The sequence below is a fragment of the Diceros bicornis genome, chromosome 4 (assembly GCF_020826845.1).
Source record: "Diceros bicornis minor isolate mBicDic1 chromosome 4, mDicBic1.mat.cur, whole genome shotgun sequence".
NCBI lineage: Eukaryota > Metazoa > Chordata > Mammalia > Perissodactyla > Rhinocerotidae > Diceros > Diceros bicornis.
Window position 1 is genome coordinate 82,687,106 of NC_080743.1, and position 13,514 is coordinate 82,700,619.

General features: G+C 38.5%; 1 protein-coding gene across 1 annotated transcript in view; it reads left to right on the forward strand.

Annotated features, from left to right (window-relative positions):
- NIBAN1 (niban apoptosis regulator 1) overlaps window positions 1-13,514 on the forward strand; it is a 151,601-nt gene that overhangs the window by 58,177 nt on the left and 79,910 nt on the right. Inside the window, exons 2-3 of the mRNA XM_058539883.1 lie at window positions 3,441-3,571; window positions 6,734-6,865. Of these exons, the coding sequence (XP_058395866.1) occupies window positions 3,441-3,571; window positions 6,734-6,865 (263 nt within the window). The remainder of the gene's footprint in view (window positions 1-3,440; window positions 3,572-6,733; window positions 6,866-13,514) is intronic.

Below are 13,514 nucleotides of genomic sequence, written 5' to 3' on the forward strand. Positions count from 1 at the left end.
GCAATTCAGTGCCTAAGAATCTTGAAAAATTGTGGAAAACAAGCTGGTTTCAGCTGAGGTTATTTTATGTGGTGCCTGTGGGTGATCCACTTATTTGAATGTTTTCACGGTGGAATATTAAATAACAGTATTAATAGTCAAAATTTATTGAGCAACTAAAGTATCAGGCACTGCTCTGGGCACTTTTTTACCCACAGAATATCTCATTTAATCCTCACAAAACCCTGTGAAAATGGGCATATTATTAACCCCATTTAATAGGTGAGAAAATCGAGGCTCAGAGAGAAAGACTCGATGTAACACAGCTACTAACTCATGCTTTTTGCTTCGGCTCATTAATGCTAATGTTTTATTTAGTTGGATTTAATTCAAGGATGCACTTAGGGCCTCTTATGTGCCGGTAAGTGTTCCTGACGTCTGTGAAAACGTGGGTTATGTTTGTTTCGAGCCTGCAATGAGTGAGACGGCTCTTGTGTATGCAGCTAGGCAGCATGGCCCCAGTTGGAGTTACAGTAGACAGCCTGCTTTTGGCTTCTTCTTGCTTCCTTAGTTCAGCTGAAGGACCTTCCCCTGGTGGTTGGCTTGAGTGCTCCATCATCACCATTATCATCATTGATTTAATTACTGTGGATTGTTGAACACTGTCTACGTGCCAGCTATAGAGCTGAGCACTTGACTGCATTATTTCATGTAATTACTACCATAACACTGTGAGTTTGCTCCTCTTATTATTTGTATTTTGTACTAGGGGAAGTGAATTGAATGAGGTCCCACTGCTGGTAAGTAGCAGAGATGGGACCCAAACCCATGTCTGTGTGCTCCAGAGTCCATCTTCCTAACCACAGGGATATTTTGTCCCAACACCAGGCTTTTCTCTAATTGTCAAGATTCCTACATTGGGCATTCCTTTATTTTGGTTTATATAGGCTTAATCTAAAATCAAGATACATTTTGGGAATCACTTTGGGTTCTTTTTCCCCTAGAACTTGTGATTTCACCCTGAAACTAGCTGTTGTATTCACGTTTTGAACCAGTCATTAGGTTAATTACCCAAGGAAGCTGTAATCCTTTTTTTATAAATGCTGCCTGGTGGATGATGGGTCGATGGTACCATATGCAAATATTCAAATCACAGAAGCACATTTCTCATACATTGGGAGGGAGTGGTGTCATCATAGCACCTCAGTAGAAGCAGGGCATCCTTGAGGCAGGCTTTGTGATGTGGCAGGAAATCAAGTTTCAAAGCTTTTTAGAGCTCATCATAAAATGACATCCACCTCCTTTCATTTAAATCCAAGTGCTTGTAAGAGTGCAAAAATTAGCATCAGAAATTAACAAGCATCTCTTTTGATAGACAAAATAGTGGTCACTTAGACCTAAAGGGCAAATTTTGTTAAACGTTTATATGTTTCAGTGAGCTGAGACATTCTCATTGTGGGAATTCTCAAAGATGTCCCACTCCTATGTAAGAAAATTATAGACAGGTATATAGAATTTTATTTCTTGTTCACTATATAAAAGCTAATAAAAATAATAACCAATTAGATAGTTACAAAGCCAGAGTATATTAAAGTATTATGTAAATACTGATTAATCGTAATACCATAAACTCACAGAGCAAGCAAAAGCATGCCTGATTCAAATTATAGGAGCTTTTATTTGCATTTCTACAGAACCTATTATTAGTGGATCTCAAAGAAACTTGCAAGTAATAATTATTAAAGCCCATAAATATGAGCAGAAAATGTCATTTCACTGAGGGAATAAGCAAGAATTCTCCTTTACCTCATACATATTATGAGACCTAAATACCTGAGCTAAATTAGAATTCTCCATATACAGAGAATATTTATACACTATGAGTATGTTGGGCTGTGATTCCATAGGTATAGAAGTGAAAGGGGTAAAAGACCACATGTGTACAGTGATGGATGGCAATTAGACTTTGGGTGGTGAACACAACATAGTCTTCACAGAAATCAAAATATAATGATGTACACCTGAAATTTGTATAATGTTATAAACCAATGTTACATTAATAAAAAAAGTAATTAAAAACTAAAAAAAGACAGTTGGCAGCTATAGATTCAAGGTTCTTGTATTATCTCCATCTATGTGGTTAGAACTCCACTAATTTTTGAAATTTTCCATGCATAATAGCTCTAAACAAATCTTGCCAGTATGTTATATTTTAATATTTCTCTGTGACTGTAATATCAAATTTGAAAACAAAAATTATGCCAAGTTCACATGAAAGTATTTAAAAGTATTTTGGAATGTTATATCAGGTATATTTTTTCTCAAGCTAATGTCTTATTCCAAGGACCAGCAGCTTGTAAGCACAGTCAGTGGGACCTGTATTTATTTCTATGCTCTGTAGCAAGTCCTTGAAACATTGTGAGGATTTCTAATCCTCACAGAGTGTTCCTTTGCCCTTTATCCCCTATTTCTCCTTCTCCTTTGCAACTTCCCTACTATCGAAAGGTAAACACGGGTTAGAAAAGCTCAAGAATATTCCCCGTGCCTGACTCTCCCTCTCCCTCCATCTCAAGTCCTCAGGTCCTCCCACATGGTTGGTCCTGGGCTTTATTTTCTTCTGGTGCTGAGAGACCACATTGCAGTTGCTGGTCACTAATGTGAGGCGGCTGTACTTCCATGGGTATACTTCATTGTCACATAGCTTCCAAGAAAAGTGTGGACTAGTGAGCACCTTCCTACATAGTTAGGGACACTGGAGCCCAGAGAGCATGAGTGATGACTGAGGTCGAATAGCTGTTTTCTATCTCGCTAGAACTGGGACCAGAACTTGGGTCTCTAGATTCTTAAACCAAAGCATTTCCCTCTACCTCATGGTAATTATATAATGCTTTGGATCACAAAAACTTTTAAGCCAGAAACATAGGAGCAGAACTAGAAGAAACAGTTTGTTGATTTTATCCAGGGCTGTGGATTAGCAAGACTAGAGGAGCGGCCTCGGGGATCTGAAGAAAAACGGAGTGATGTGTGTGCCGAGTTGAAATGGTGGACCCCAGGATTATTGTTGTTTGGGATTTGAATGACTGGAAGTAGAGGGTAATGAAGAGCAAGTCGAAGTGGAGAACGGGGTGAGGTAGAATGGCAGTGTAGAAGGATTAGGAGGATGGTTGAGTTTATGGCCATGGCAATGGGTTGTTGACATAAAATAAAGAAAAATTCTATTGGTTACTGGATGAGTGGTTCATAGGGACCCAGAAGTCTTTCAGGATGATGCCAGAAGGGGAAGGAGTGATAAAGACATGTGCAGTGGGTATCAAAGTTCTCAGGGAATGTGTGCTAGTAACAAATGCCTGGGAAACAGTGGTGTTAGGGAGACTGGAGGGGTGTTTATAGAATTATGTAGATATGAGTCTATTCTGTGAGAGATGCTACATTTCTAAATTCTCATTTTCATGTTTTTCCAGGGAAAACTGAGGCTGCTATCAAAAACTTCAGTCCCTACTACAGTCGCCAGTACTCTGTGGCCTTCTGCAATCATGTACGCAGTGAAGTAGAACAGCAAAGAGATTTAACATCACAATTTTTGAAGACCAAGGTAACTCATGGACATTTGCTTTACATATTTCTCCCACTGACGAATGCTTTATGACTCATAATATTTCCAAAATAAACAATAATTTGAATGGCAGTTTAAAAAAATCTTCTCAAATCATTTCATGCTCAGACAACTATTTGCCCGGAAGTTAGAGTGTATGTTTTCTTGTTGATGGTGTAATCTATATAAAAAGAAAACTAGCATGATCTAATTTTACTAGGTTTTTCCCATGTTGATGCTTTGATGTCAGGAAATTTGACTTGCTATAGAGAAGTTTAATAAAAAAAAGTCATAATTTCAGTGCCTTGTACTATGGGCATTTTTATTTTGGTCATTGATCAAGTATGACTTTCTCTTCTAATCCCCTAACTTATTCTTTCTCCTTTGCTCCATTATAATCATTACCCACAACCTCAACAAATATTTATTGACACCCACTATGTGCCAGGCCGTATTCCAAGAACTGGGGAACAAGACAAATTCTCTTCCTTCTTGTTTATATTCAAATGTAGGAGACAAACAATAAACAAATAAACTAATGAAGATCAGGGGATAAGAAATGCTACAAAAAAAATAATAAAGGAGGAGTCTTATTTTAGAGAAGATGGTCAGAGAAGCCCTCTATGGAGATCACATATGAGTACAAACTGGAGTGAAAAAAGAGTAGGCTGTGTGAATATCTGTGGGAAGAGTGTTCCAGGCAGATGGAACAGCAAGTGCAAAGACTCTGCAGCACATCAGAAAGGGTAGTGTGCTGAGAACAGTGTGAGCAACGGAAAAGGGATGAGAAATGACTGCAGAGCGACAGAGAGGGACACATAGACCACGATAAGTGCTTTTATTTTTAGTGTGATAGGAAGTTATTGGAGGGTAATGAATACAGAGTGACTTACAGTTTTGAGTGATCTTTCTGGTCTCTCTACAGCGAATAGACTATGGGGAGGGACAAGAGGTGAAATTGGAGATTGAAGAAGAGGACACTGTTGCAGTCCAAGAGAAGGAGGATGGCAAATTGGACCAGGGTGGTGGTGGTCGCGGTTGTGAGGAAAGGTCCAAGTGAAGATGTATTTGAGATAGAGCTGACAGACTTGCTGATGGGTTAGGTATGAGATCACAGAGGAAGAGAGAACTCAGTGATGACTTCTTGGTTTTTAGCGTGAGCAAATAAGTGGATGGAGTTGCCTTTTACTCAGATAGAAGAGTCAGAGGTGGATGGGAATCATGAGTTCACTTTTGGCCAAGTTAAGTTTAAGATACTTATATGACATATACCAGTGGAAATATTGAGTAGGTAGTTGAATGTTCTGATCTGGAGTGCAGTGGAGAGGTTGAGGCTAGAGGGTTGAAATTTGGGAGCTGTTAGCTTATAACTAGTTTTGAAGCCATGGGACATAATTGAGGGAGAATGCACACAGAAAAGAGATTCCATCACCTAGCCCTGGCGCCTCCAGCATCTGGAGATCAGAAAAAGGAAAAGAATCCAGAAGAAATAGCCTGTGGAATAGGGGAAAAATCCAGAAAGTATAATGTGCCGGAAGGCAAATAAAGAAGGGGTTTCAAGAAGGAGGGAGTGACAAATGGGTCAAATGCTGCTGAAAGGTTAAGTTGACCAATAGATTTAGCAGCATGAGTGTGTAGGATAACTGATTGTTTTCTCCATAAAACAGCTATTCTTGGGGCCAGCCTGGTGGCGTAGTGGTTAAGTTTGTGCACTCTGCTTTGACGCCCCAGGGTTTGCAGGTTTGGATCTGGGGCGCGGACCTATGCACCACATATCAAGCCATGCTGTGGCAGGCGTCCCACGTATAAAGTGGAGGAAGATGGGCATGGATGTTAGCCCAGGGCCAATCTTCCTCAGCAAAAAGAGGAGGATTGGCAATAGATGTTAGCTCAGGAATAATCTTCCTCACCAAAAAACAAAACAAAACAAAAGCAAAAAGCAGCTATTCTCAAAATTTAGGGAGCATTGATAAAAATGCAAATTCTGGCCCACACCCCCAGAGATTATGATATAGCAAGTCTAGGGTGAGGCCGCATTTTTAACGTGTATTAGTTGATTTAAGTGGACCAGGTTTAAGAAATGCTGTACATAAGAACTATCAAGTTCAGCTTATATGTGGTTTCAGTCTCATTTAAAGAGAAAAGTGAGGTCCGCAAGAGCCTCATTATCTGTCAGGACAAAACAGTGAGCCCTGGAATTTGTAAGGGGATTTATTTCATCCCTTAGACTATTCTTAGAAAGATTGGCATATCTATCTTCTCCATATGGTTCATGCAAATTTTGCTTGAAAGTAGAGCGATGAGTTTCTAAAGGCACTATGACTTTTTAATAAAGGGAAAATAGATGTAAATTCAGTGACATATGAAAGACAGGAGGCCCATTCCTATATTTTGAGATAATACAGGAATTGCACCATGAGGCAGGAAGGGAATTATCCCTTAGGCAGTTAGCCCAATGGAAGACCCAACTAGGAATCTAACAGAGACTCTCCTACAGCACATGTGTCACCAGGGTTAACAAAAAATCCTCAAACTTTTAGGTAGAAGAGGTAGAACGGAGGTTTGCTGTCTTGGCTGCTTGTTCTTTAACCAGAGAGCAAACATGGTCTCCTCGAGGAGCGCAGAGATGAGTTAGGTGTTTATAGCCTGGATCCCCAGGACTTTTGGGTCTGGGAGAACCATTGAGCACTGACTCTTGAGGCTGCGCCTGAAGATGTGACAAATAGGGGAAATAGCCTGTTAACTATCCTGTTTTTCATGAATTAACCCTGAGGCACATTCAGGGTGTTGGGGTAAATATCCACAGCTTACACTTAACTGCCTCACTCCCTCTCTTCCACAGAGTTTATCAAGGATTTATTAAGTGCCACAGGTATACAAGGCACAACTTTATTATTATAATCCTTTCTACCATATACTTCTGTTCCTGTAGCGAAATGGAAGGGAATGGAAATCACAAAAATACCAAGACAGATATTTGTATTTGGTCAGGAGGAGAAGGAAAGGCAAGTGTGGAGGGAGGGAAGGAAGCAACAGTTTCCCCAGGATCTCAGCACAAGACAGTTTCCTAGACTATTCCTTGAAATACCATGGATAGACTTAGTGGTGGCGTGGGTATGTGATCTTTTGTTGTGATGGTTAATTGTATTCATCTTCTTTAAGCCACCATTGGAGCCTGGAACTGTTTTGTATGAAGCAGAGCTATCCCAGTTTGCTGAAGACATAAAGAAATGGAAGGAGAGATACATTGTGGTTAAAAACGATTTTGCTGTGGAGAGCTATGAGAACAAAGAGGTAAGACGTTTCCTTGTTACCATTGGTTCCCGAAATATTCTTAAACATTGGCTGGGGTGATTGGCATGCCCTCTCCTTCAAGATTGATTCTGTAAGCACTCGCTCATGCAGGTACTCATTTCAGTTAACAGACTGAATTATTATTCAGTATTATTGAGTACCTATTATGTGAAAAGTATTATAGGAGGTTCTGGGCATTTAGCAGTAGATTAGACAGATGCTTGCAGTCTAGTGGGTAAGACAGACTTGGAACAAGTAATTGCAGGTGAGTGTGAAAATGGGTTATACTGAGTGACCAGTGTGGGAGCCTTTCCTATGATCCTTCAGCCTTGAGGTCTGTCTCAGTCACCTCCCTGATAGCTCCCCCTCTCTGCTCTGTGTCTCCATGTCTTCCCAGTCTCAAGCCTCCTATATGACAGGTGGCTGAGGAGTTATTTAATAAGATTGTGATAGAATTTGCATGGGTTCCTAGGAATTCCGACATTTCACATACTTTATTCCACTTATGGATTTTTTTCATTTAACTTTTTCCTGGTTATCTCATTATTTTCCTTGTCTGTAAAATGTGGAGAAAATGAGATAACGTGTGTGTAAAGTGCCTAGCATCCCGGGAGGACTTCAGTTTTTATTGGTTTCCATTTCTTTCCACAAGTAGGGATGTAGCGTGGTATAGGAGAAAGAACCTTAGGCAGTGAGTTAGGAAACCTAAAGTTTAGTTCAGGCTTCAATTAGACTAGAGAGTTAGGCTGAATGATCCCATTGATTTTTTCCAGATCTCATATTGTACACATTTTTCATCTACATAGATTCTCAAGCTCCTTTTGAAAGGAACAGTTACTATTCATCAGTTAAACGTAGTAACAGATTAAAACTCTGCTCTCTTGACTCTAAGTTCAAGAGCAGTCAGGACAACCTCAACACTGAGCAGTACCCCTGATGCTAAACCCTTAGAAAGAGGCTTCAGGCTGGCAGACCAATGTTTTTCCATCCCATTTCTGATGGAAAATAGAAATAAAATGTAGTACAAACTTATTCACAGGCTACCAGGCAATGCTCAGATGCTCTCTCGGGTGGTCTTATTCTTTTCAATATTCATTGAGCTAATATTTTCTCTGCCTATCTCTATTAGGATTTTATTCAACACTTGGTATGTTCTCTGAAGCAAATTATCAATACACTACAAATAATAATGATATTAATAACAAATCACCATATATATATATTTTTTATTTTTTTATTTTTTGTTTATTGCAGTAACACTGGTTTATAACATTGTATAAATTTCAGGTGTACATCATTATACTTCTATTTCTGCATAGATCATATCATGTTCACCACCCAAATACTAATTACAACCCATCACCACACACATGTGCCGAATTATCCCTTTTGCCCTCCTCCCTCCCCCATTCCCCTCTGGTTACCACCAATCCAATCTCTGTCTCTATGTGTTTGTTTGTTGTTGTTATTATCTACTACTTAATGAGGGATATCATATGGTATTTGACCTTCTCCCTCTGACTTATTTCACTTTGCATAATACCCTCAATGTCCATCCATGTTGTCACAAATGGCTGGATTTCATCGTTTCTTATGGCTGAGTAGTATTCCATCTTCTTTATCCATTCGTCCCTTGATGGGCACTTAGGTTGCTTCCAAGTCTTGGCTATTGTGAATAACACTGCAATGAACACAGGGGTGCATGCATCTTTACGCATTGGTGTTTTCAAGTTCTTTGGATAAATACCCAACAGTGGAATAGCTGGATCATATGGTAGTTCTATCTTTAATTTTTTGAGGAATCTCCATACTGTTTTCCATAGTGACTGCACCAGTTTGCACTCCCACCAGCAGTGTATGAGAGTTCCTTTCTCTCCACATCCTCTCCAACACTTGTTGTTTCCTGTCTTGTTAATTATAGCCATTCTGAGGGGCGTGAGGTGATATCTCATTGTAGTTTTGATTTGCATTTCCCTGATAGTTAATGATGTTGAACATCTTTTCATGTGCCTGTTGGCCATCTGTATATCTTCTTTGGAGAAATGTCTGTTCAGGTCTTTTGCCCATTTTTTAATTGGGTTGGTAGTTTTGTTGTTGTTGAGATGCATGAGTTCTTTATATATTTTGGAGATTAAGCCCTTATCAGATGTATGGTTTGCAAATATATTCTCCCAATTGTTAGGTTGTCTTTTCGTTTTGTTGATGGTTTACTTTGCTGTGCAGAAGCTTTTAGTTTGATGTAGTCCCACTTGTTTATTTTTTCTATTGTTGCTCTTGCCCGGTCAAACGTGGTGCTTTAAAATATGTTGCTAAGACCGATGTCAAAGAGCGTACTGCCTATGTTTTCCTCTAGAAGTTTCATAGTTTCAGGTCTTACATTCAAGTCTTTAATCTATTTTGAGTTAATTTTTGTGTATGGTGTAAGGTAAGGGCCTATTATCATTTTTTTGCATGTGGCTATCCAGTTTTCCCAACACTATTTGTTGAAGAGACTTTCTTTTCCCCATTGTATGGTCTTGGCTCCTTTGTCAAAGATTAGCTGTCCATAGATGTGTGGGTTTATTTCTGGGCTTTCGATTCTATTCCATTGATCTGTGTGTCTGTTTTTGTACCAGTACCATGCTGTTTTGGTTACTATAGCTTTGTAGTATATTTTGAAATCAGGGAGTGTGATACCTCCAGCTTTGTTCTTTTTTCTCAGAATTCCTTTAGCTATTCGGGGTCTTTTGTTGTTCCATATAAATTTTAGGATTCTTTGTACTATTTCTGTGAAAAATTGTTGTTGGAACTTTGATAGGTATTGCATTGAATCTATAGATGGCTTTAGGAAGTATGGACATCTTAACTATGTTAATTCTTCCAATCCAAGAGCATGGAATATCTTTCCATTTCTTTGTGATTTCTTCAATTTCTTTCAGCAATGTTTTATAGTTTTCGGTGTACAGATCTTTCACCTCTTTGGTTAAGTTTATTCCTAGGTATTTTATTCTTTTTGTTGCAATTGTAAATGGGATTGTATTCTTAATTTCTCTTTCTGCTACTTCGTTGTTAGTGTACAGAAATGCAACTGATTTTTGTATGTTGATTTTGTATCCTGCAACTTCACCGTATTCGTTTATTACTTCTAAAAGTTTTCTGGTGGATTCTTTAGGGTTTTCTATATATAAAATCATGTCATCTGCAAATAGTGAGAGTTTCACTTCTTCCTTTCCCATTTGGATCCCTTTTATTTCTTTCTCTTGCCTGATTGCTCTGGCTAGGACTTCCAGTACTATGTTAAATAGGAGTGGTGAGAGTGGGCATCCTTGTCTGGTTCCTGTTCTTAGAGGGATAGCTTTCAGTTTTTCACCATTGAGGATGATATTAGCTGTGGGTTTGTTATATATGGCCTTTGTTATGTTGAGGTACTTTCCTTCTATACCCATTTTATTCAGAGTTTTTATCATAAATGGATGCTGTATCTTGTCAAATGCTTTCTCTGCATCTATTGAGATGATCATGTGATTTTTATTCTTCATTTTATTAATGTGGTGTATTACGTTGATTGATTTGCGAATGTTGAACCATCCCTGCATACCTGGACTAAGTCCCACTTTATCATGGTGTATAATCTTTTTAACGTATTGTTGTATGCGATTTGCTAGTATTTTGTTGAGGATTTTTGCATCGATGTTCATCAGTGACATTGGCCTGTAATTTTCTTTTTTTGTGTTGTCCTTGTCTGATTTTGGTATCAGGGTAATGTCGGCTTCGTAGAATGAGTTGTGGAGCTTCCCCCCCTCCTCAATTTTTTGGAAGAGTTTGAGAAGGATAGGTATTAAGTCTTCTTTGAATGTTTGGTAGAATTCACCAGGGAAGCCATCTGGTCCTGGACTTTTATTTTTGGGGAGGTTTTTGATTACTGTTTCAATCTCCTTACTGGTGATTGGTGTATTCAAATTCTGTATTTCTTCTTGATCCAGTTTTGGAAGGTTGTATGAGTCTAAGAATTTATCCATTTCTTCCAGATTGTCTAATTTGTTGGCGTATAGCTTTTCATACTATTCCCTTATAATCTTTTGTATTTCTGAGGTGTCTGTTGTAATTTCTCCTCTTTCATTTCTTATTTTACTTATTTGAGCCTTCTCTCTTTTTTTCTTGGTGAGTCTAGCTAAAGGTTTGTCAATTTTCTTTATCCTTTCGAAGAACCAGCTCTTGGTTTTATTAATTTTTCCTATTTTTTTTTAGTCTCTATTTCATTTATTTCTGCTCTGATTTTTATTATTTCCCTCCTTCTACTATTTTGGGCTTTATTTGTTCTTCTTTTTCCTGTTCCTTTAGGTGCATTGTTAGATTGTTTATTTGAGATTTTTCTTGTTTGTTGAGATAGGCCTGTAGGGCTATAAACTTCCCTCTTAGAACCGCTTTTGCGGTATCCCATAAATTCTGGCATGTCATATTTTCATTTTCATTTATCTCCAGGTATTTTTTGATTTCTCCTTTGATTTCTTCGTTGACCCAATCGTTGTTCAGTAGAATTTTGTTTAATCTCCACGTATTTGTGGCTCTTCTGATTTTCTTCCTATAGTTTATTTCCAGTTTCATACCGTTGTGGTCAGAAAAGATGCTTGGTATTATTTCAATCTTCTTAAATTTATGGAGACTTGTTTTGTGGCCTAATATGTGATCAATCCTGGAGAATGTTCCATGTGCATTTGAAAGGAACGTGTATTCTTTGGTTTTTGGATGGAATGCTCTGTATATATCTACTAGGTCCGTCTGTTCTAGTGTGTCATTTAAGGCCAATGTTTCCTTATTGATCTTCTGTTTGGATGATCTATCCGTTGGTGTAAGTGGAGTGTTAAAGTCCCCTACTATTATTGTGTTACTGTCTATTTCTGTTTTTATGTCTGTTAATAATTGCTTTATATATTTAGGTGCACCTACATTGGGTGCGTAGATATTTACAGGTGTTATATCCTCTTGTTGTGTTGTTCCCTTGATCATTATGTAGTGCCCTTCTTTGTCTCTTTTTACAGTTTTTGTTTTAAAGTCTATTTTGTCTGATATGACTATTGCTACCCCAGCTTTCTTTTCATTGCCATTGCGTGGAGTATCTTTTTCTTTTTTTCTTTTTTTCTTTATTTTTTATTTTTTTATTTTATTTTTTTTAATTTTTTGTTTATTGCAGTAACATTGGTTTATAACATTGTAAAAATTTCAGGTGTACATCATTGTACTTCTGTTTCTGCATAGATTACATCATGTTCACCACCAAAATACTAATTACAACCCATCACCACACACATGTACCGAATTATCCCTTTCACCCTCCTCCCTCCCCCCTTCCCCTCTGGTAACCACCAATCCAATCTCTGTCCCTATGTGTTTGTTTATTGTTGTTATTATCTACTACTTAATGAAGGAAATCATACGGTATTTGACCTTCTCCCTCTGACTTATTTCACTTTGCATTATACCCTCAATGTCCATCCATGTTGTCACAAATGGCTGGATTTCATCGTTTCTTATGGCTGAGTAGTATTCCATTGTGTATATATACCACATCTTCTTTATCTATTCATCCCTTGATGGGCACTTAGGTTGCTTCCAAGTCTTGGCTATTGTGAATAACACTGCAATGAACACAGGGGTGCATGTACCTTTACGCATTGGTGTTTTCAAGTTCTTTGGATAAATACCCAGCAGTGGAATAGCTGGATCATATGGTAGTTCTATCCTTGATTTTTTGAGGAATCTCCATAGTGTTTTCCCTAGTGGCTGCACCAGTTTGCACTCCCACCAGCAGTGTATGAGAGTTCCCTTCTCTCCACATCCTCTCCAACACATGTTGTTTCCTGTCTTGTTAATTATAGCCATCCTGACGGGCGTCAGGTGATATCTCATTGTAGTTTTGATTTGCATTTCCCTGATAGTTAGTGATTTTGAACATCTTTTCATGTGTCTGTTGGCCATCTGTATATCTTCTTTGGAGAAATGTCTGTTCAGGTCTTTTGCCCATTTTTTAATTGGGTTGGTAGTTTTGTTGTTGGTGAGATGCATGAGTTCTTTATATATTTTGGAGATTATGCCCTTATCAGAAGTATGGTTTGCAAATATCTTCTCCCAAGTATCTTTTTCCATCCCTTCACTTTCAGTTTGTGAGTGTCTTTAAGTCTGAAGTGTGTCTCTTGTATGCAGCATATATATGGGTCTTGTTGTTTTATCCAGTCAGCCACCCTATGCCTATTATATATATATATATTTTTTTTTTTTTTGAGGAAGATTAGCCCTGAGCTAACATCTGTTGCCAATCCTCCTCTTTTTTTGCTGAGGAAGATTGGCCCTGGGCTAACATCCGTGTCCATCTTCCTCTACTTTATATGGGACGCCACCACAGCATGGGTTCATAAGCGGTGCCTCGGTCTGCGCCCTGTATCCCGACCTATGAACCCTAGGCTGCCGAAGCAGAGTGCGTGAACTTAACCACTATGCCACTGGCCCCAAATCACCTTATATTTTGTATGTCATGTTACAGTGTCGTCTCAGGGAAGCTTGAGAAGAGGCAGTATGCGTAATGGTTAATATTACGCACTTTGAATCACACCTTTACCAGTTACTAGATATGTGTCCTTGTGAAAGTTATAAATCTCTTCGAGCCTCAGTTTTC